The sequence below is a fragment of the Danio rerio genome, chromosome 22, assembly GCF_049306965.1.
Source record: "Danio rerio strain Tuebingen ecotype United States chromosome 22, GRCz12tu, whole genome shotgun sequence".
Taxonomy (NCBI): domain Eukaryota; kingdom Metazoa; phylum Chordata; class Actinopteri; order Cypriniformes; family Danionidae; genus Danio; species Danio rerio.
Window position 1 is genome coordinate 39075676 of NC_133197.1, and position 24159 is coordinate 39099834.

At 38.3% G+C, this 24159-nt stretch overlaps 1 protein-coding gene across 19 annotated transcripts in view; it reads right to left on the minus strand.

Annotated features, from left to right (window-relative positions):
- The window catches only part of atp11b (ATPase phospholipid transporting 11B), a 108698-nt gene that overhangs the window by 12878 nt on the left and 71661 nt on the right, over positions 1-24159 (minus strand). For 10 of the 19 annotated variants that reach the window (XM_073937650.1, XM_073937648.1, XM_073937644.1 and 7 more), the window contains 8 exons: positions 23493-23595; positions 23196-23341; positions 23050-23109; positions 20930-21057; positions 19726-19864; positions 15135-15200; positions 14951-15054; positions 11290-11455 (listed from right to left, as the gene is read on the minus strand). In XM_073937650.1, the coding sequence (XP_073793751.1) occupies positions 11290-11455; positions 14951-15054; positions 15135-15200; positions 19726-19864; positions 20930-21057; positions 23050-23109; positions 23196-23341; positions 23493-23595 (912 nt within the window). Of the gene's footprint in view, positions 1-4901; positions 5030-7767; positions 7854-11289; positions 13742-14854; positions 15055-15134; positions 15201-17915; positions 17940-19725; positions 19865-20929; positions 21058-23049; positions 23110-23195; positions 23342-23492; positions 23596-24159 lie in introns of those variants that run through there. The other 9 variants (XM_073937652.1, XM_073937651.1, XM_073937638.1 and 6 more) reach the window with 7 other exon arrangements.

Consider the following 24159-nt stretch of genomic DNA (forward strand, 5'->3'; position numbering starts at 1 on the left):
TGTGGATGCTTCCCAGAGATGGGTTGCGGCTGGAAGGGCATCCGCTGCGTAAAAACTTGCTGGATAAGTTGGCGGGTCATTCCGCTGTGGCGACCCCGGATAAATAAAGGGACTAAGCAGACAAGAAAATGAATGAATGAATGAATGAACTGAGATATACGACAAGACTTTCTGTCAGGTAGTGCACACTATTTGGATGATTTTTCCTTGCAATCTCTTGTTTGATTTAAAGAGTTTCTTTAAGTTTCTTTTTGCTATCAAACACAAATATGAGATATTGAACTATATGAGATGGTGTTTAACTGTCCTTCAATTTATTTTCCTTTCCCGAACATGAATTAAAATGTCATGTTTTTAAAATAGTTGAGAAGGTCAAGAGCACTGATGTTTGTTTCATCACAGTTTTTTCGCTTTATTACTTCAAATGAAGGACTAATAGTTAACAAATGCATACTCTAATTGAGGAAACTGATGTTATAATAAGATCCAATAAGGAGATTAGAAAAGAGCCTCAAATACAGGACATCTGGTCATCTCAATAATGGGAGTCATAGCTTGAATCACAGACACAGAGGATGGTTTAACATATAAATCATGCAATGCCAGAAGCGAGACAGTGATTGACCAAAAATGAATACATAAATGAAGCCATTTCTCCCAAACCAGAGATCCTTGGCTTCAGCCTGGACTTAAATGACATCTTCCTTTAACTCTTCTACTCAATACTCAATTACCAGAGACCCGCATGTTAAATTACAGCCCGAGTGCTCCAACAAGAGTTTATTCAAATTAGATTTGCAATCAGACGCACTCCAACGGCATCCAAAGAGGAGAAAACGCAGTGTATGAGCCAGAACGAGGAAGTCAATTCTTTGATCTCCCTCTGGAAACCTGACGAGGCATTATGCAAATGAGAGATATTAACATGAAATCCCTCCAGACTCTCTTCAGCATGCGTTGCAGAATTACTGTAGTAAAATCCTGAGACAAACATGTTTGTTGGTCTGCGCTTAAACGAGGAGTTTTAGGTGTACAAACACTTAGTTCTAGTAGTGTTGCATTGCAAATGCCACTGCATTATTTCATTTATGTTATATATTTAGTGATATAAAATATATATATCACCAGATGACTTAAGTAAATTAATGAAAAACTGATATTTTGGAAAGTGTGGGGTGATTTTTAGAGGAATGCATATGGAAAAATGATTACACCGTATCCTAACAATACAATAATGCAAATTATACACTAATAATTCCACAAAGGTAAAAGTTCGCTATTAACCTAATATGAAACACATTTATTGAAATAAATAAAAAGCTTGTTGAATGACACTAACTGAATAATACAAATAAAACAATTGAATTAACAATGAATCCCCTATGTAATGTTGAATTTTAAGAGCCGAACTTCAACCACTGAATTAAAGGGCACCTAGGTTACCCCTTTTTTCAGGTTTAATATAAGACTTTTGCGTCTCTAGAATGTGTATATAAAGTTTCAGCTCAAAACACCCATCAGATTTTTCATTTTACCTTTTACAAGATGCTGTTTTATACACATTTCCAGCAGGGGGTGGTTTTGTCGTACTGTGCCTTTAAGGCGAGTTCTGCCCACCTACTGTTTCTACGTGCCTTCCCGCGTGCTTTAATCTCCTCCCTCGGCTGCGTCAGACAACAGACAGACTTAGAGGAAGAAGGTCTCGCGTAGCGTTTGTGAGATACTACAGTAAGGACTAACCTTTACTAATCAGTATTGTGAAGTTGCATTGATGAGTCACACACAATATCATTACAAAGTTCACGCGCGCACACACCGCAGCTGACACACACACACAGGCAGGTAGGCAGGCAGACAGAGTGCGCTTAGCTTAGCACTGTTTTTGCACTCAAATGTAACAGGATACAGGCTAACCTCCAGTGCTGTGTGGATATCTGTTATGCTAATGTACAAAATAAACCTGATTTAACTTCCACAAACCGGGATTGAAGCGTCTTCTTTTATAATTGTTCTGACACGCAGCTGTCCTGATGAAGTAAAGCTGAAGTAAAACGCTGTAATTAATTACACACATACTCTGTTTTAAAACACTTTAAACATGTGAAACTCACTCTTGACCACATTTGATGATGATTGCTGATCCTAGCGAACAGAACAGACCTTTTATTCCCGGTTGCTTTGCGTATGTCTGCCTGATCTTGTTGACATGATTATACACATGACTACCGGGACATGTTAATGCGCCCAGCTGTCAATCAATTGGGTGGGCGGGGGGACCGCACTCCTACGTAAAGTTGCGGTCGGTCTGAAAACCGCTCCAATTGGTCCACCGTTTTCATGTTGTTAAATTGAAAAAAAAAAAGGACTGTGTGTGTTTTTATCACCCCAATCTGATGGTCTACACTATATATACACACATATGTTTGTCCAAATAGCTTGAAAAGTAGATTTTTCACCATAGGTGCCCTTTAATGACAGTACATTTTAAACTGAATTAAATTAAACTACAAAGTGCCTTTTAAATATTATACATCATATTTTAAACAGAAGTGAATATTCAGATTCTGGAAGGTGCAGAGGAAGTATTGAATGTGTGTGAATACTCACAGCTTAAATGAAGAGCTAAACTGCGTTAATGTTAATAATTGTTCAATTCCAGGACCAAAAATACAAATCCGGACAATTCCACTCATTGAAAATATGCAAGCGCTTGTGATTTCAATGCTTTATATATTCTTAATAATTACTAATCGACAAGCTTTTACTTTTGACAATAAATTTGTTCAGTATCTGTTACTTTATGCATCCCAATCTGTAAAATACTGAAGATATTGTGATGTAATGATTGCGCATGTGCACATTGCATCATTGCATCATCTATGCTGAAATAATATATGGTGCAGCCCTACAGTAAGTTCTAGCATCTACAAAAAAGATGTGTATTAGGTGCTTGACCTGCCAGCATCCACACATATATCGTGAACTGTAATGACAGCCAAGTACAGTAATCTCCCGCACATTCAGCCTTGGCGAGAAATACAGTCCCTGTTTTCTTGACGTTTCTTGTTAACCTGTGAGCAAGGTTAAAGTTTCAGCTATTACTATGTGGACCTTGGCTGTTCTGCTAAAAATCAATATTAGCAGGAAGTTGTGGAGAGATTAAATGCAGCATGACTCTACCCATGTCCTGTGACCGTAAGCAGAGAAACGCAGCTCTGATCGAAAGCAGAAGCTGTCCAGCACAGGCCAAAGGGTCACACTAAGCAATAAATGAACAACGAGGCTGCTGCCATTTCATCTCGGTCACTAATAAATGTGTTAGCTATTAATGAATCACATTTACCCATGCAATATCTGTAGAGCTGAGAGGATCACAGTAAAGCAGACGGTGGTTTGTGAAAATACACACCTGATCCGAGATATCTGCTTCCAAACAGACCAATCACACCAACACTTCTGTATTAATTACTGTATGAATTAAAAATAATCAGATATGTCAGATTATCTGAACTATCATGACTTGGTAATTCCATGCGCCCTCAAATGTTTCATTAAGTTTTAGGTGTTTTCCCCCTACATGCAACTTTTGTAAAGCGTCTGCTTCTGGTTGGTGTGTCAGAGTTAGTGTGAAATACAGCCACACTTTAGAACATTTAATTTAAGCAAATTTGATGAACGTGATCGTGCGTGTTGAATGAGCTGCTCACGGGGTGCACTTTACCGTGTGTGTTGTCTGTCTGTCTGTCTGTGTGTGTGTGCCCCTCAAAGCTGTTTAGAATTAAATGTTTAGAGGTGGTGTGACCAAAGTCCCTGTAAGTAGACTATAGTCTTTAGTACGAGTCTTTGATGTAGCCCTTGGCCACATTGTCCCCCGATAATGTCAGCAGACTTTGCGACATCATCTGACACTTTCTCTGAGTACATTTACATGGACACCAATACTCCGCTTTGATGATTAAGATAATACTCTGATTAAGAGCAGCGATTTTTGATTACCTTAAATCACAGGTGTCAAACTCAGTTCCAAAAGGGCCGCAGCTCTGCACAGTTTAGTTCCAACCCTAATTAAACACACCTGATCAAACTAATTGAGTCCTCCAGGCTTGTTTGAAACCTACAGGTAAGTGTGTTGGAGCAGGGTTGGAACTAAACTGTGCAGGGCTTCGGCCCTCCAGGTATTGAGTTTGACACCCCTGCTTTAAAGGGTTAGTTCACAACAGATGTGTCTATGTTCATTCATTCATTTTCCTTTGGCATAGTCCCTTATTTATCAGGGGTTGCCACAGCGGAATAAACCACCAACTATTCCAGCATATGTTTTACACAGTGGATGCCCTTACAGCTGCAACCCAGTACTGGGAAACACCCATATGCACTCATTCACATGTGCACACAGACACATAACATACTGCAAATTTAGTGCATCCATGTGTTTGGACTGTGGGGAAAACCGAAGCACCTGGAGAAAACCCACACCAACATGGGGAGAACATGCAAACTCCATACCGAAATGCCAACTGGCCCAGTCGGGACGCTAACCAGCTAAGTTATTTAGGTTTCAGCTAATTATTTATTAATAATTATTAATACTTTAAGTCCGTATGACTAATGTAAGTGGATTTGACTAGTCTTCATTTGATTGAAGGCAGTGAGATTTTATTTATTACAGTGTACTTGTATCGGAGTGTGTAGTTTGAATCTGACACAAGACGACATGCATAAATGAAGGCACTTCAGGCAGAGATTAGATTAGAAGTTTCCAGCAGATGGATGTTAGGATCTAAGCCTCATGCCAGTGTTAAGTGCCGCATCACAGGGAGAACAAGTGTCCCATGACAGGATGGTTCGGGGTGATGTTGGTCACATGCTGTAAACACACAATAGACGGGGTTGAGCACTACCTAGGGGATGGGTTTGGCTGCACCAGAGGCGGAGGAAAAGCAGCGATCAGTGGCCGATTGTCCTCCCCTCTGCTCCCGATTTCAGCAGTGTCATATTCTGAGCTGACTGAAACCTTATCCGCTTCCATCTGGAAGGACAAAACAGCGCGGTGAGTCTCCCGGACGGATGACAACAGAAGAGAGGTGAACGAGCATGAAACTGCCCCACATCCACTGCCGGAACTGAAGGCGCTTTGTTCCAAATGCTAGTGAGCTGCTCTCCTGATCACAGCACTGTTGAGTGGGGAAGATTTAGGAAGCATCACTACACACGCGTCACCAATGTTCATGTGTTTGCTATGTATTTTTACATTTAATTTAACACTGTGGGGGAGGCGAGGCAATTGAGTGTTACAGTAGACTTGCTAATTTGGTAGCCTAAGAGTGGTTTGACATTACAGTACATAAATAAATACATAACGATAATAATACTAATAAATAATTAACCATTCAAAAAAAAAAAGAAAAAAAAAAAAGATGTTGCTGCTTGTTCGAACTAATGTTTAAAGTTTAAAATGAGCTTAATCAAGACAATTCTTGAGTATTTTTGGGACAACTTCATTGTTTTTTGTTCAATCTACTTCTGTTTGTAAAAACAATTGTTAACTTAATCAATTTGTGTTCGGACAACATGAAGGAACTGTGTGGAAGCCAGCGTTTTTTACAGTGTATAAATTAGTGTTGGGCTGTTAATGTGCTGTTAACGCGAGACTTTAATCATTTTATTGAGGCTGTTTACACTAGTGCGTTTTAATTTTAAAACGGCGTTTTAGATCAAAAACGATCCGCGTCCACAGTAGCGTTTTACCAAGCGTCTCTGAACATATCTCCGTCCACACTACGCCACCAAAAACGTATATCACATGACCATTCGCGCACTCTGGGCATGCGCATTTTAGTGTCAACAGAAAGCATGCGTCTCGCTCGGCATTTGGTTATTGTTAGTAAACAAACGCCGGTTGAACAATGAACGCGATGGCAACGAAAGCAAGAGAGGCATTTTTGTGGACAGATGACGAGGTCGAATTAGGCACAATGGCGCCTAAAACAGACAATAGTGCAAACAACGCTCCCATTTCTGTGCCCATGTTGTTGTTTACACTACTGTCTTTCAGTAGCGTTAAAGCCATGTGTTATAGTCATGAGATAGGGGCCTGACGGATAAGGGAAGGATACAGTGACGAAGGCAATGACACAAAAGCCCCAATCAGGTAGCGAATCTCAGCAGCCCCGCCTCCGTTTTCAGATGTCTCCGTTTTCCCTCATCCACACTAAGACAGAGCAGCAGCATTTCAGAATGAAAACGGCCTCTCCAGCGTTTTCAAAACACTCAGTTTTTGGCGCTCGAGAACTCCGGCGTAGTGTGGACGGATGGCGTAACCGTAGCAAAACTGACGCGCTTTAAAACGAAAACGTATTAGTGTAAACGGGGCCTGAGACTGATTTACCTGGATGGGAGACCACATGGGAAATCTAGGTTGCTGCCGGAAGTGGTGTTAGTGAGACCAGCAGGGGGCGCTCAACCTGTGGTCTGTGTGGGTCCTAATGCCCCAGTATAGTGACGGGGACTCCATACCGCTCAGTGAGCGCCGGCTTTTAAAGGCCGGAGGTGGTTAGTAATGAGTTGCATTTACTTGAGTAAAAATGTTGGGTAACGTGTACTTTGAGTACATTTAAAAATGTGTACTTTTACTCAAGTAAACGAATAGAGATCAATCATTACTCTTCGCTACATTTAGCGGCGTTCCTCTGTTACTGTCAAATGATAATGAATAGGATTTATATAACTTGTTTGCAAGTGTTGCGAGGCGCCGCAGTGGAGAGATTGTGTCGCGAGAGGTCTCCCACTTTCGGTTAGAGCGCGTGTGCTTATGTTGGAAGGATGGCTAAAATCGAGGAAGACGCGTTTGTAATGCGGCCATGCTATGGCCATCTGCGGTTTTGAGAAGGACGGTCACGCTGTTTGTGTAGTTCGTTTATTGGACCAGGTCACCTATGGCCTCAAGTTCAGTCGATGCTTTTACTCCAAGATATCAACAAGAATAGTTTGATAATGCGACGCACACTATACTGTAAATCGAACTGACATCGCAACATATACTTGAATTACAGCTCCAACCTGAACAAACACACAGTGGTAAGTGTCAAAGGCCCTGTTTACACTGTCAGGTCTTGATGCGCAATTCTGATTTGTTGCCTGTCTGTTTACATGTTCTTTTAACTGTGACCAATACTGTATCTGATTCACATATTTACATTTATGCAATTTACGACGTCACGCATGCATAAAAGCAGGTTCTAGCATCTCCGCCACACTTACCATGGTACTTTTTTACTCTTACTCGAGTAAGCGTATTTACTTGAGTAAATATTTCTGCAAGTACTTGCACTTTGACATGAGTATAGATTTTGGATACTCTTCCACCTCTGATACCGGCAGATCACTGGGTTTTGGAACAAAGCTGATCATCTCAAACGCCAAACTCAGAGTTTTATCAACTTCCTGCAGTGTGTGGGACTGGAGATCACTTTCTGTGCTCATTGATAGACTATAAAATCATTTAGGGAGCATGCGATCCGGATAACACTTATATTCTTAAATGCCGTGTATACAAAGCATCCGATGGGGCTGTGAGCTGAAGCCCATGCAGCACGAGGAAGCATCCTCAAACATGCTCATTTGTGACCCTCAGAGTCGTGCACTACAGCAGGTAAACAGGTCTGGCATGCAGGGTGAACAGTTAGACCCGTGTGTGGTTCATCTCTCTGGGTTATCTTGTTAGTTTCGTCCACCGCATGCAGTGTGAGAGTGTCTCTCCTACTCTACCTAATCTTGCCCAGCTGATTCTTGGCTCGGGACAGAGGCTGAAGCGCGATGAAGTCGTCACCTATAGCCACGCGGTTGGTGTACATCTACAGAACACACACACATAGAGAGGGGCAGTAGAGAGGAGAAAGAGTCACATGTGAAGTAATACACACACACACACACACACACACATACAAGCTACAGAGCACTAACCACACACATTCAGAAATGCAAACAGGAAACAGGAAACAAGCAGCAGAAGCAGAGAGAGAGAGAGAGAGATCTTGAAAAGTATCGGGTGTCATCCGCAGGACAGCAGATGCTGACGCCACAGACCTGTTCTGCAGCAGAGACCACAAAACACACTGACAGACACTAGCTGTGTTTCCATACACATATTTACATGCACATTTTCTAATATCGCATTAAATAATGCTTGATGATGAGCGATTACGCGCATTTGAAATTCAGTGTGTGTTAGGGGTGACCTGTGCCTCAACCGCTACAAGCTAATCGCTGTGATCTAAATCAGTGTTTCCCAAAGCTGTTCCTGGAGGCACAACAGCAGCACATAGTTTGGATGTCTTCCTTATTTGATCCATTCATCTCAGGTTTTGGAGTCTCTCTAATGTTCTGATGAGCTGGTTCATGCGTGTTTGATTAGGGAGAGACACACTTTCTGACAAAGGTCTGGTTGTGGATGCCAGGTGTGAGAGCAACAAATAATAACCTGACTTCTAGTTGATCATTTGGAAAAGTGGCAGAAGGTGGATTTCTCTGCTGAATCATCTGTTGATCTGCATCCCGATCATCACCAATACTGCTGAAGACCTACTGGAACCAGCATGGAGCCAAGATTCTCACAGAAATCAGTCAAGTTTGGTGAAGGAGAAGTCATGGTTTGGGGTTGCATTCAGTATGGGGGCGTGCGAGAGATCTGCTACATCAGCAGCCTGAGGTATCAAGACATCTGTGCTGCCCATTACATTACAAACCACAGGAGAGGGACAATTCTCCAGCAGGATAGCGCTCCTCATACTTCAGCCTCCACATCAAAGCTCCTGAAGGCAAAGAAGGTCAAGGTGCTCCAGAATTGGCCAGCCCAGACACCAGACATGAACATTATTGAGCATGTCTGGGGTCAGATGAAGGAGGAGGCGTTGAAGATGAACACAAAGACTCTTGATGAACTCTGGGAGTCCTGCTGAAGGCTTTCTTCTTCATTCCAGATGACTTTATTAATCAGTGGTTTGAGTCGTGTCAGAGATGTATGGATGCAGTCCTCCAAGCTCATGATGGAGTCAGACACAATATTCATTCTGTCTCCACTGCAGCAGGACTTTATATTCTATACTGGACATTATTTCTGTTCACTGATGACACTTTAGTCTGAGCAGAGTCAGAGCTTACTGTCCTCATCAAATCAGTCATAATCAAGACATGATCGTATTTTATTGTGCTTAAATAAGCAAAATCTAGAGGCCTTCACCTTTCATATAAGCCACTTCTGATACCAAACGATCAACTAGAAGTCAAAGTATTATTTGTTGTTCCTAATGGCGACAAGACTTTTGTCAGGAAGTGTATTAAACAAAGGTCATTACAGTTTCTGTTGGCTTTTTAATTAGATTTTTCTTCATTTATTTCTTTTTATTCTGAACACTGTTAATCATGTATCTTGATTCATGTAATCATGTAATCTTGCCTACCAGCAAGCTCTCTGAGACGTTTACAGTACATTCAAAATTCTGCTGCACGGGTTTTAACACACTTCCTCATATCACCCCTGTACTTCAGCAACTTCACTGGCTTCCTGTTCAATCACGTATTGATTTGAAGACTCTGGTTTTAACATACAAAGCAGTGCATGGGCTAGCACCCGACTACATTTGTGACCTGGTTACTCTGGCCACTCCCAACCGTAGTCTTCGTTCCTCATCTGCAATCTTGCTGTGTCAGCCACGCTGTAAACTGAAGACTATGGGTGGTCGTGCTTTTTTGTACAGTGCGCCTAAGCTATGGAATGGCCTACCTACCAGCATCAGGAATGCTGTTTCTTTGGATTGTTTTAAGAAACTTCTTAAGTCTTCTTGAAGTCTTCTTAAGACCCCGTGGACACCCTGTATTATTCATGGATTTATGTCGCTTTTAACATTTTTAAAACCATTCGATATCATTAGCCCCATTAAGAAATAATTTGTTTACGATTGTTAACCGAACAAACTGCTGTTGTCTATTGCACTTTCAGCTGAATACTAGTATCTCAAAACATTAGGGGTGTAATTGATCAACCATGATTCGCATGGATCACAACCCATGGTTCGGAACACACGTGACCCACGGATTATGCTTTTTTATACTTGTAGATAGTTCCTAAAATTGTAACGATCGCAGAGAAATCGCCTCTCTTGCCATTCAAATCCCATGTATGAAAGCATTTAGGCTTTCCTGTAAAATATAATGATGATGTAAGAAGTTGTGGTGGGATATTCAGGATGTGGTGGGTGTCTCAGGTTATTAAAGGTGTTTTCTGTCACTGCTTGTTTAGCCTGCATTAATGCATTCAGTGTAGGATCAATCATCAAAAGATCAGGATCTCAACACCCACGCAACATCAACTATGAATGATGGTGATTTGCATATACTTATTAATCCTTCCAATCGCTGCATTCAAATCTGTTAAATTTAAAAGACGGCAATATCAAGAAAGAGATTCAGTCTTTAGTCTTTTGAGTTAGTTATGAAATTACAAACAGTCAAATAACACAGCAGTACTGGGAGAGCAGCTTATAGTTCAGATAAAACCACTGATGTTTATGGTAAAGTTTAAAATCACCGTTATATGCATTTAACTCGACGCTCAAACGTGAAAGTTGTAGGCTACAATTGCATTATTTAACCAGTAGGTGGCGCCAACCAGCCATCAAAAATATGCCACTGAATAATTCTTCAAAAATGATCATCCAGCGACAAAACGTGAAGTTTTATGAGTGAATAACTGAATCATTTATCAAAAATGGGACTAAATATAAATATGGGTTGTACAAATTATGATGGTAGATTTCTGCATTGAGCGTTATCATCAACAGTAGAAGTAGCAGTGAACTTTTCACAGGACTGAATATTTTACCATTTATTTTTATTCAGCTGAGTATTTCTTTATATTATTTTTAATTCAATTTCAGGTTCTACGTTCTGTTTGTTAAAACTAAAAGTAAGCATACATATGTCTCCTCTTTTTGGCAGATTCACAGAATGGTTCGATCCATGACTAAAAAACCATTATGTGATCCGAACTGTGATATTTGTGATCCGTTTTACAACGGATATATTATAAGGCATGGCAAAGATGAAAGCATGAGTTATTAGAAATTAGTTTTTAAAATGATTATCTTTAAAAATGCATTGAAACAAATCTTCTCTCTGTTAAACATCACTAGTGAAATATTTTAAAAGAATTCAAATTCAACAGGACGGCGAATAATACAGACTTCAACAGTACACGTCAATAACATCAGCATAGATTAAACAGTGCTCTACCTGAGATTTCTGCGTGCTGGTGGGCTGCAGGTGCCGGTAAAACACCTTCTTGATGACGTCAGGAAACAGGCAGGTGATGATGATGATGATGATGGCGAACCAGGCCGAGCCGCTGGACAGAAGCTGGACGAAGACGAAGTACATGTCCTGCGTGTGAAGGAACGGCCTGACGGAGAAAAAAACCAAACATCAATTATTCTCCAATCAGTGGAAATCAACAAGCGTTTGATGTCGCTGTCAAATACACAACTAATGAGCAAGCGGGTAATTGTTTGAGGGACGGAGCCAAATATTGAGCTCTTGAACTGAGCGATCACAGAGAGCAGATCCAGAGTCCAAGAAGAAACTGTTATCACTGGGAAATCAACAACCCTTCAATAAACACCATTTAGAAGAGAAAATACCAGATTTGTACATCATTCCTGAGCAGTGTTGGGTAATCAATAAAAAAAAAAAGTCATTCATTACTAATTACATTATTGGTCAAGATTTACAATAAGGCTAATGTTAGTTAATGGATTCACTAGCAAAAGATCAAAAGAAAATCCGCACACTGCCACTTTAGCTCTCGAAAATCTTTTTAAAGTCACGTTTCGACCTGTATGGTCTTCATCAGGATAAACAATTGGAGAGCTCGAGAAATAGTAGCACAGCTCCACACATGCAATCACCTATAATCTTGATGCTTCTCGTCTATCAAACCTGAGCTTTATTTTGTATTTTTATTGGATTCGGCTCAGGTGATTGGCTGGGCCATTCTACAGCTTGTTTTTCTTTCTCTGAAAGCATTTGAGAGTTTCCCTGGCTGTGTTTTGGATCATTGTCTTGCTGAAATGTCCACCCTGGGTTCATCTTCATCCTCCTGCTAATGTAGATGTTCATGAAGCAGCTGATGTTCATTTACACTGAGGAAGGGCAGAGGGTTGCTGAAGAACTACAGGGAGATTTCAGCTGCTGTCTGGGCTTTCACTGTTTTGCCACACCTTCATTTCTTCATATGTTCAATACTTTTTTCTTGTGTCATTTCATTTTAGTACATCGAACTTCCTTTGTAAGCTAATTAAGTTTGTTTTCTTTGCATATATGGATTTCTTTGGTTGCTACCAACATCTGGTGAACATTTCAAGTCAACAGCACTTTTAGAAATGTGTTTTCTGAGAAATGGTGACGTGTTCAATACTTATTTCCCCTGCTGTATATCATCAAACTGAATGTTATTTTTGCAAGCCTGTAACCACATATTTAGGGGTTGTAATTTAATGAAGCAGCAAGGAAAACTAGCAATTAGAACATCTGCAAAAACAGATTTCTTCCAGACATATGATCTACGACGTTTATTTGAGGACCGGGAGGGAGACGCGTGATTTCCGAGATTATCGCTCGTTTGCGGGTGTTCTAAAGTCTCTGTGCATTTGTGGGAGACTCCCGAATCTTCCGGGAGACTTGGGATGTCTGTTGAATGACCTCCCGCCCCACTCAAGTCTCTCTTCATATAGCCGTATGCTTATTACATATACATAAATCACTGTGATATAACCACGCTCGGATCTTATCGCTTTCTCTCTACAATCAATCCGCTCCAGAGTTTGTTTCAATCGAGCAGAGACTACCTCATTCAAGCGATCTTGGAGCGATTGTTTTGGCGCAGATCCGAGTGCGATTGGTGGTTTCACATATGCTAAACGAACCGCGCTAACTGGGCAAACGAGACAGGCTCTGAAACAAAAGTCTAGGTGTGAAAGCACCCTAAAAAGTTTTAATAAATGGGCCAGACATTTTTGACTTTGCATACCAGGAGGCTCAGGAAATGTTCTTCCAGAAGCCCATAAAGATACAGTGCAGTGACAAAAGCTGCACAGTTTGTGAATAAAACCCAAGGTCTCCATATCCGGGACCAGGCCGTATCCTGAGCTGCTGCTGCACTGGTGGTCATGGGGGAGAGCATGAGACTGATTCCAGGGACAGACGAGTCTTCGCTGAAGCCAGCTTCCAGCCTCCACTGCTGAGACTGCAGCTCTGCACAAGACTTTTGGCCAGTGGAGAAATTAAAATGGTCGTGCCAAACTGAGTCTGGTTTCTCTCAAGGTTTTTTTTTTCTTTACTCTCCTATCAGTGAAGTTTTTTTTCCCTCTCCGCTGTCGCCACTGGCTTGCATGGTTCAGGATTGGTAGAGCTACGCATCGATGAATTTGCTCTTCAGTGTTTGAACTTTCAGCAATGGCTTTAAACCACACTGAACTGAGCTAAACTGAAATGAACTTAAACACTTAATACTGAACTACCCTGATCCAGTTACTATGACCATTTAATGACACAATCTACATTGGAAAAGCGCTATACAAATAAAGCTGAATTGAATTGAATTAAAGAGATCTAAAATAAATGTTCATTTACAATTTACAGTTCAAATAGCTGCTCAGTTATTTACTGCTGTCATTAAAAGACCAGGGGCCTCATGTACGAAGACTTGCGTGGAAATCTTACTAAAACATTGCGTACGCACAAAGCTGTAAATGTGCGTACGCAGAAAAAATTTCAGATGTATGAAACACTGCGTACGCCGAATCCCACACATATTCTTTTGTACATCTGAATGAACGTGAAACTGAGCGCAACATGCACGAGCGCAAAACCCCTCCCTGCCTCCTCCCCCGTATGAATATGCTAATGACTATGCTAATGGAAAACCTAACGAAAAAGCAACGGCAAAAGCAAGCAAAAAGAGACACTTTGAACAGAATGTGATTTGGAGGTGCTGCTTTCGGAGGTAGACCGGAGGAAAACAGTGTTATTTGCAAGTTTGTTCTCCGGAAATAACAACAAAAGAAAAAAATAGAGAGTTTAGCTAATGCGGTTAACACAGTTGGGTCTGAACATCGCACTGAATGAATTAAAACGAAATAGTGTCATTTATAGGTGTAAAATGTTGCAATACCCACAACAGTCTCAGTGGCGCCGCTCAAAACGTTCGAGCTTGAACGCGGTTCGAATCCAGCGTCTGATAAACTCCTTTTTCTTTATTCCCCCACTACATATCAGATTTTGCCTACTATTTATCACGAGAAAGACAAGTAGGAATCATTAATAAGTTTGTGCATCATATTTTATTTGCACATTTATTGAATGGAAATGTTTCTGATTCATGCATGCAAATTCATCTTCAGATAGTGTCTTTATAGCAATGTGCGTGCAGTAGATCGCTCAGATTACATTGGGAAAACAGGCGACCACTGCAAATTGCGCTTTAATGTTTAGCTGGTCAAATGTATGGTATGGAAACCTTATATACCTGCTAGATGAACCCGTCTCATACAGCTGCCATTGCAAGGCTCAGACACTTTGTAGAGAAGAATTTAACACAACTGCCTCTAGGAGTCGCCAATGGAAATAAAACACACACGCACAAAAAATGTGCATACGCCTGCCAGAAGCTGCCGTGAAGCTGCGCACATTCCCACGTTCAGTTCATTGTTAGTAAATCCAAACGTGAGCGATTCTGAGCGTGAAACCTGGCGTACGCAAAGTTTTTGTGTGTACGCAGCGTTGATACATGAGGCCCCAGGACTCCTGGTGTCAGAGTGATTCTGAACAGCTAAGGGGAAACACTGAAGCTTGTTTTCCTGCAGGTGTCATTATGGTTTTATCACGTGCGATACAGTACCAGATGATGCCGCCGTAAAACAGGGAGAAGATGAAGTAGAAGGCGATGGAGCCCCACGTGACGAAGTGATTCATCCACGTCCAGAAGTGTGTCTCTAAGGCCAGCTGTGCAGAAAACACACACAGGTGAAGCTCACGGCTCACTCACACACACTCAAACATGCAGCATCTGTGTGTGAACGTACCTTCAGTGTTACCGTAATAACCATCACAGTGAATACTAAAGTGCCAAACGTCCAGTTTCCAAACATCTGCAAAGAAGACACAGATCTTAATGACAGTCTCCAGTTTTCAGCTCAGTTCAGCTCTTTGCTTTGTTAAGGAGGGCAGATGATGCGTTGTGGTTTTGCTTAAGTGTGACTTACAAATTAAACTTTCAAACTTTAAGAAGTCTCATTTCAGTACAATTTTATATATTTTTAATATATTCCAAGAAAGTAAGTTAGCATAAGTTAGCATAATGCTAATACAAAGGCAGATGTTTCTAATGTAAGCATCTGCATTACAGTTTGAAATATTAGCATACTGCTAATCTACAGGCAGATATTACTTCTGTAAACATCTGCGTCACAGTTTAAAATGTTAGCAAAATGCTAATCTAAAGCAGATATTACTTCCACAGATGTCTACTGCAAGATTTTAAATGTTAGCATAATGCTAATCCACAAACCGATCTTACTTCTGTAAACATTTGCGCCACAGTTTGAAATATTAGCATTATGCTAATCTACAGGCAGATATTACTTCTGTAAACATCTGCGTCACAGTTTGAAATGTTGGCATAATGCTAATCTACAGGCAGACATTATTTCTGTAAACATCTGTGTCAGAGTAAAGACATATATTACTTCCTTAAACGTCTACATTCCAATTTTAAATATTAGCATTATGCTAACCTACTCTTATATCAGTTATCATGTTAATCTAGTATTGTTGTTAAACAAACATCAACGTCTGTAACAATTTAAAATACTAGCACAATGCTAATCCAAAGGCAGTTATTATTTCTGTATGTGTACGTCATAATGCTAAATATTAATATAATGTTAATCCTAAAGCATACATAACTTAATCAGATGCCTACATAAAACCTTTAAATATTAGCATAAAGCTAGATACACAGATATTACGACAAAAGACAAAGTATAAACATTTCTAATATTGATATAAATGTTTATATATATATATATATATATATATATATATATATATATATATATATATATATATATATATATATATATATATATATAGACACACACACACACACACATATTTGTTTGCAAATGCTTTAGAAGCAAAATGGCTCCTATAAAAATAACAGTTACACTTTAAACAAACAATTAAGATGTTTGACCTATTACAATGCATGTCTCCGAATGTCTGGGAAGGAGGAGCTTATATTTACAGCTTTACACATTTCCTTAAACCAATTTAATAAAAGGTAACAAACACATCATCACATGGCCTCTTTAACATGCTGCATGAGTGGCTCATCATCACGAAGCTTTCAATTCATCCAAATAAAACAGCAGCAGTCATGATCATTGCTCGATGGTTTTATACCAAACTGTCGGAAGCCTTTTCTATGGAGCCAGATTAGTCTCAAAACTAATACATTAGCAAAGATAAATTGAATTCACAAAATGTGTTTTGGATTTAGGAACAGGATTTTAGAAATTTATGAAATGTTAGGAATTTACGAATTGTGTTTGAATTCACAAACTGTTTTGAATTCACGAATTGTGTTTTGAATTTACGAATTGTGATTTGAATTTACAAATTGTGTTTTAAATTCATGAATTGTGTTTTGAATTCACAAACTGTTTTAAATTTACGAATTGTGTTTTATGCATTCATGAAATGTTTTTTGAATTGATGAATTTGATTTACATATTTCTAAACTTTATTTTTAATTTATGAATTGAATTTGCGTATTTCTGAATTGTGTTTTAAATTTATAAATTGGATTTACATATTTATGGACTGTACTTTGAGTTTACTAATTGGATTTGCGCATTTATGAATTGTGTTTTAAATTTACGACTTGTTTTGTGTATATATGAACTGTGTTTTGAATTTACAATTTGTTTTGCGTATTTATGTAGCGTGTTTTGAATTGAAGAATTTTATTTGATCATTTATGAACTGTGATTTGAGTTTACGAATTAGATTAGCATATTTATGAATTGTGTTTTGAAATTAACGAATTGTGTTTTTTTAGTATTTGTTAATTGTTTTGAATTAAATTGTGTTTTATGTATTTATGAATTGTGTTTTGAATTTTTAAATTGGATTTACATATTTATAAACTGTACTTTGAATTTACAAATTGTTTTGTTTATTTATTAACTGTTTTGAGTTTACAAATTGGATTGCATATTTACGAATTGTGTTTTGAGTTTACAAATGTTTTGTGTATTTATTAACTGGTTCGAATTTACAAATTGTGTTTTGAATGAACAAGTTGTGTTTTATGTATTTATGAATTGTGTTTCAAATTTATAAATTGGATTTACATATTTATGAGTTCTACTTTGAATATACTGTATACGAATTGGGTTTGCCTATTTATGAACTGTGTTTTTCGTTTAAAGAATTAGATTTGCATATTTATAAACTATGTTTTGAATTTACAAATAGTGTTTTATGTATTTATGAATTGTGTTTCGGGTTAACAAATTAGATTTGTATATTTACAAATTGCATTTCGAATTTGTGAACTGAGTTTTGTAAATATATCATTTCTGAGACTGATCTGGCTCCATGATTTACAGTGATGCAGAAACGTGAGCGAGGGAAGCTGTTCCAAACCGTGCCCAAACTCACCCTCCTAATTGAGCATGGCACAGAATCAAAAGCATGGAGATCGGAGCCACTCATGCAGCGAGTGCTAAAACTCCTTCATAAAGACAGCTGCTCATTACGAACACGCATGCATCAACTGGAACACACTCAACGCTTACCAGTTGCCTGTTAGCTCGCAAAATCTGAGAGCATGCAGAGCAGGAAGAGAAAGAGAGAAGCAAGAAAAAAAGAGAGAGAATATGGATAAGTAGTAAAAGCCGACATTCACTGACACCTAACCAAACGGTACAAAGTGCCAGATAACGCTGTAATTAGTTGGAGGATTGATGCTGTGTGTCTGTAACCTGGAGCAAATCAATAGTCACTAAGACTAAGTCACGGTTATTAACGTCTAAGTGCATTCATTATCTTAAGCGCTTCTGGCTGAATTATTTAGATTGCATTTCTGAGATCTATACGAAAAATCTGGAGGCTGGGCGGTATGGCTGAATATATCTTGACCGCCAAATAAACTCTCAAATAGGGCTGGATGATAAAAAAAAAAAAAAAAAAGAGTAAAATAACTTACTCGTAAAGTATAATTTACTGTAAAATAACAGATATTAAATTACAGAAATTTACTGTAAAATAACGGATATTAAATTACAGAAATTTACTGTAAAATAACAGATATTAAATTACAGAAATTTACTGTAAAATAACGGATATTAAATTACAGAAATTTACTGTAAAATAACTGATATTAAATTGCAGAAATTTACTGTAAAATAACAGATATTAAATTACAGAAATTTACTGTAAAATAACAGATATTAAATTACAGAAATTTACTGTAAAATAACGGATATTAAATTACAGAAATTTACTGTAAAATAACTGATATTAAATTACAGAAATTTACTGTAAAATAACGGATATTAAATTACAGAAATTTACTGTAAAATAACTGATATTAAATTACAGAAATTTACTGTAAAGTAACGGATATTAAATTACAGAAATTTACAGTAAAATAACGGATATTAAATTGCAGAAATTTACAGTAAAATAACGGATATTAAATTACAGAAATTTACTGTAAAATAACGGATATTAAATTGCAGAAATTTACTGTAAAGTAACGGATATTAAATTACAGAAATTTACTGTAAAATAACGGATATTAAATTACAGAAATTTACTGTAAAATAACGGATATTAAATTGCAGAAATTTACTGTAAAATAACGGATATTAAATTACAGAAATTTACTGTAAAATAACGGATATTAAATTACAGAAATATACTGTAAAATAACAGATATTAAATTACAGAAATATACTTACATTTCTGATAAATTTCTATTATTCAACATATTTTATTTTACAGTTAATTTCTGTAATTTAACAGCCGCAATTTTACGTTTTCTTAGCACCAGACCTTACTGTCCTAAAGAAATCATTAATAATCAAGGCATGATCACATTTTATTGTGCTCAAATAAGCAAAATCTAGAGGCCACTTCTGATACCAAACGATCAACTAGAAGTCAAGTTATTATTTGCCATTCCTAAATCTTGGATGGGCGACAAGACTTTGGTCAGATAGCGTATATCATGAATATATCTGTTAACTCCTACTCTGTTCAACAGAATTGTGATTATACTGTTCCACACACCTCCAGTGCAAAATCAATTTGTTTAAGTAACTAAAATCAAAACACTTTGTCACAATTGTCTGCACTTTACCTGAAAACTAGACTAGATCCAGATTAGAGATAGTTATCCAGATAGAATTTTTCACAATAAACAACACAAGACGGCAGTATTTGGCATATATATTCCTCCTCCTGTTATGAGGATATCAAAAGACGGTCATGCTAGCAAAATAAGACCCTGCCACAAAACACACACACAAAAACATGAGCCTGAACGACAGAACAGGAAAGAAAGAGCAGATAAAGAGAAGAAAGGAAGTGTGAGATTCAGACCTGTCCGTTTCCCATCAGCGTGGTGTCTTCTCCCATCAGGATGTAGGACCCGAAGAAGAAGACGAAGGCATGGCAGAAGCCCAGGACGGTCCAATACAAAAAGGTTTTGAAGGAGAGCAGGGAATTTTTACTGATGTCTCTGAAGAACGGAAAGAGCATATATATATATATATATATACACACACACACACACACACGCAAACACACAACAGTTCTTTCTGGTTCTTGAATCTGATTGGCTGATAGCCGTGCAATATTTTGCTAGTTACATCACACAAAGGCCTCTTCGCCCTTCATCTCTGTGTATTACTCCGCTCACATACAGCCATTTACAAGCAGAGGCGCTACAGTTTGACAAATATTACTGTTGTCAGACAACAAATGTACTTTTGAGGCTTTTTTAGTCTAGAATGTAGTTGTTTAGATTGCAACTATGCAGTTTATTTGCAAGAATAGTGCCTATTTTAAAATATTTACAATTTCTGAGAGCTCGTCGGCGACCAAAGGCGGTTGAACGTTGTCCATCCACAAGATGGCGCCAGGACCGCATAATAAGCCCTTGCTTAGTGTGTTTTACTAAGCGCGAATAAGAAGCTGAAAAACGGAAGCGTCACAGTTTTTAAGGTGGACCGGATGAGTCAATAAGAAGCTGCGAATAAGAAGATGAATTCAGCCTCGTCCCTCCTTTTTGCAAACACAACAGCAGTCTGGTAAGTTAGTGATTGCGCTGTTTTTTTTCTAGGTTAATTATTGTGATATTGTAACGGTCGCTTAATGTTTGATATGCATTGTGTATAAATGTCCGCTTTAAGAGGACTATTCCTGTGGTTGTTTTACCTTTGAGATGTAAGCACGCATGTATGGGAGCTCAGTTCAGTTCAGCGAGCTCCGAGGAGAAGTGTGTGATGGTCGCTCTACCGCTGTATTATTCATTTATTTCAATAATGTACCATTTGACGTTTGAGTGTATTAAGGGGCCAATAGAAAGAGCTAAATACTTAAATCAAGGGGGGGGGGGGGGGGGCTAATAATTCGGACTTCATCTGTATATTGATTTGAATAACGATAGCGTCATGATTACAATTATGACCAAAATAATCGCGATTATGATTGTTCCCCATAATCGAGCAGCCCTAATTGTCATAGATGTGTGTGTGTGACAGTCATCTGTAGCATGTTGAAGCGCTGGTCGTGGGCTTTTTACCTGTAAAGTGCTGGTTTGCTCTGCAGAACGTGAGGATGCACCAGCTGCTCAAACAGACTGTACACCAGTATGGGCAGAGAGGTGAAGCAGATATTATACAGCGTCAGATACACGCTGTCATAGAGAGTCTGTCGAGCACAAGAGAGCATGTCAAACATCTGCAATGAAAACTGAGAAAAATCACACTGTTCATGTGGAGAGAAAGCACTGCGGAAATCAAAGAGTGCCAGCAACCAACAGTCTCCCTTTCTGTTCAACAGAAGGAAAAGAAAATAACTTATAAAGAATTAAAACCAATAAACAATGAGATTATTATCATTTTACTATAGAAGTTAATGGGTGCCAGCAACCAACATTCTTCAAAATATCCCCTTTTGTGTTCAACAGAAGGAAAAAAAAACCATAAAGGTATAAAACCAATAAATAATGAAGTAATTGTCATTTCACTATGGAAGTCAATGGGTGCCAGCATTCAACATTCTTCAAAATATCTTCTTTTGCGTTCTATAGAAGTAAAAATAAACCAATGAAGGTATAAAACCAATAAACAATGAGGTTATCATTTTACTATGGAAGTCAATAAATGCCAGCAACAAACATTCTTCAAAATATCTTCTTTTGTGTTCAATACAAGGAAAAATAAACCTGTGAAGGTATAAAACCAATAAACAATGAGGTAATTATTATTTTACTATGAAAGTCTACTATGGAAGTCGATGGTGCCAGCAACCAGCATTCTTCAAAATATCTTCTTTTGTGTTCAATAGAAGAGAAAATTAATTCTCGAAGGGATAAAACCAATAAACAATAGGGTAATTAACATTTACTATGGAAGTAGATGAGTGCCAGAAACCAACATTCTTCAAAATATCTTCTTTTGTGTTTAATAAAAGAAAAAAAATACCCATGAGGGTGTAAAATCAATAGATGAGGTTATTATCATTTGCTATGAAAGTCAATGGGTGCCAGCAACCAACATTTTTCAAAATATCCTCTTTTGTGTTCAACAGAAGAGAAAAAAAACCCTATAAAGACTTAAAACTAATAAACAATGTAGTAATTTTCATTTTACTATGGACGTTGTTGGCTGCCAGCAACCAATATTCTACAAAATATCTTCTTTTGTGTTCAATAGAAGAGAAAAAAACCCCATAAAGGTTTAAAACCGATAAACAATGAGGTTATTTTCATTTAGTATGGAAGTCAATGGGTGCCAGCAACCGATATTCTTCAAAATATCTTCTTTTGCGTTCAATAGAAGGAAAAATAAACTCATGCAGGTATAAAACCAATAAACAATGAGGCTATTTTCATTTACTATGGAAGTCATGGGGTGCCAGCAACCAACATTCTTCAAAATATCCTCTTTTGTTTTCAACAGAAGAGAAAAAAAAAACCTATAAAGACTTAAAACTAATAAACAATGTAGTAATTTTCATTTTACTATGGAAGTCGATGGGTGCCAGCAACCAACATTCTTCAAAATATCTTCTTTTGTGTTCAATAGAAGATAAAAAAACCTATAAAGGTTTAAACCAATAAACAATGAGGTTATTTTGATTTACTATGAAAGTCTTCTGTGTAAGTCAATAGGTGCTAGCAACCAACATTCTTCAAAATATCTTCTTCTTTTTGTTCAATAAAGAAAAAAAATACTCATAAAGGTTCAAAACCAATAAACAATGAGGTAGTTTTCATTTACTATGGAAGTCATGGGGTGCCAGCCACCAACATTCTGCAAAATATCCTCTTTTGTGTTCAACAGAAGAGAAAAAAAAAAACCTATAAAGACTTAAAACTAATAAACAATGTAGTAATTTTCATTTTACTATGGAAGTCGATGGCTGCCAGCCACCAACATTCTTCAAAATATCTTCTTTTGTGTTAAATAGAAGAGAAAAAAAAACCATAAAGGTTTAAAACCAATTAACAATGAGGTTATTTTCATTTACTATGGAAGTCATGGGGTGCCAGCAACCAACATTCTGCAAAATATCCTCTTTTGTGTTCAACAAAAGAAAACCCACCCAATAAAGGTTTATTTTTTTCATTTTTGGCCGCAGCATTCCTTTAAAAAATATCCTGTATCAACAAAAACGGTAGCATCAGGAGACACTTACTTGCTGAGAGAACAGACAGAAGAACTGGTATAAAAACTGGGGAGTGATAAAGCACACATTCTGCAGAAGAAAAACACAGAGAGCATTATAAACACAGCCAGCTCATAAACACAACACAACACATCTCTCAATCTGAGAACACGTACCTTGTAGAAAAAGTATTGCACGAGGGTTGCTATTCTAATGTAGTAGAAATGGCCGTGCACAAGCAGCAATTTGGCGAGGAATTTAAACCTCGCGATTGCATAGTCGCTGTTTCGCACGGCTTGCCTTCCTTCTTTTCCCATGATTCCTGCACAGACGGGACATTTCAAGTCTTTTTAAGGATCTGCGAACACCCTGAATTATTACAGCACAGATATGCTCAAGATATCATACAACACTAAAAGATTTCTCTTAATTTAAATAACCTCAATCAGCCCCTTTGAGAGTGTGGCACCTACCAATACCAACGTGAGCCTCTTGGATCATGCTGACGTCATTGGCTCCGTCACCAATGGCTAATGTGATGGGCTTCTCTGGGGATGTTTTCAACAGTCGCACCACCTGCCAAACACACAGGAGCCATTAACACCAGCGCTATGAAAACAACAGGCCAGTGTTGGGGCAGTTTGAGTGCTGTTCGGGATGTTTTCATCCGCTCCGGGGCGAGTTTAAGGTCACAACTTTCTCTGTGTTTCAGCAAATGGAATGACTTTTGGAGAAAAATCTTATTTTTACACACATTTTGGGAAAATACTTTGAAGATTTGGGAACAGGTTAAATTTGTTATTTTCCTGTTGATCATCAGTTGCAGTGCAATGAAAAAGCTTCGTTTCTGGCTTATATATGGAGTATAGTGTGTGTGTGTGTGTGTGTGTGTGTGTGTGTGTGTGTGTATTGGTGTGTTCACACCAGATGCGGAAGAATGAGGCGGTGCAACTGATGTGATTTGCGTCAATCAGGCGACACGATTGATGTGAGTCACGTGAATAAAGTGGTGCAAATGGTGCGATCCATGTAAATTAAGCGGGGTGAACAATGCGATATGTGGGAATGAGGCGGCGTGAATAATGCCATTCGCGTGAATTAGGTGGCGTGAACAATGCGATTTGTGGGAATGAAAATGCG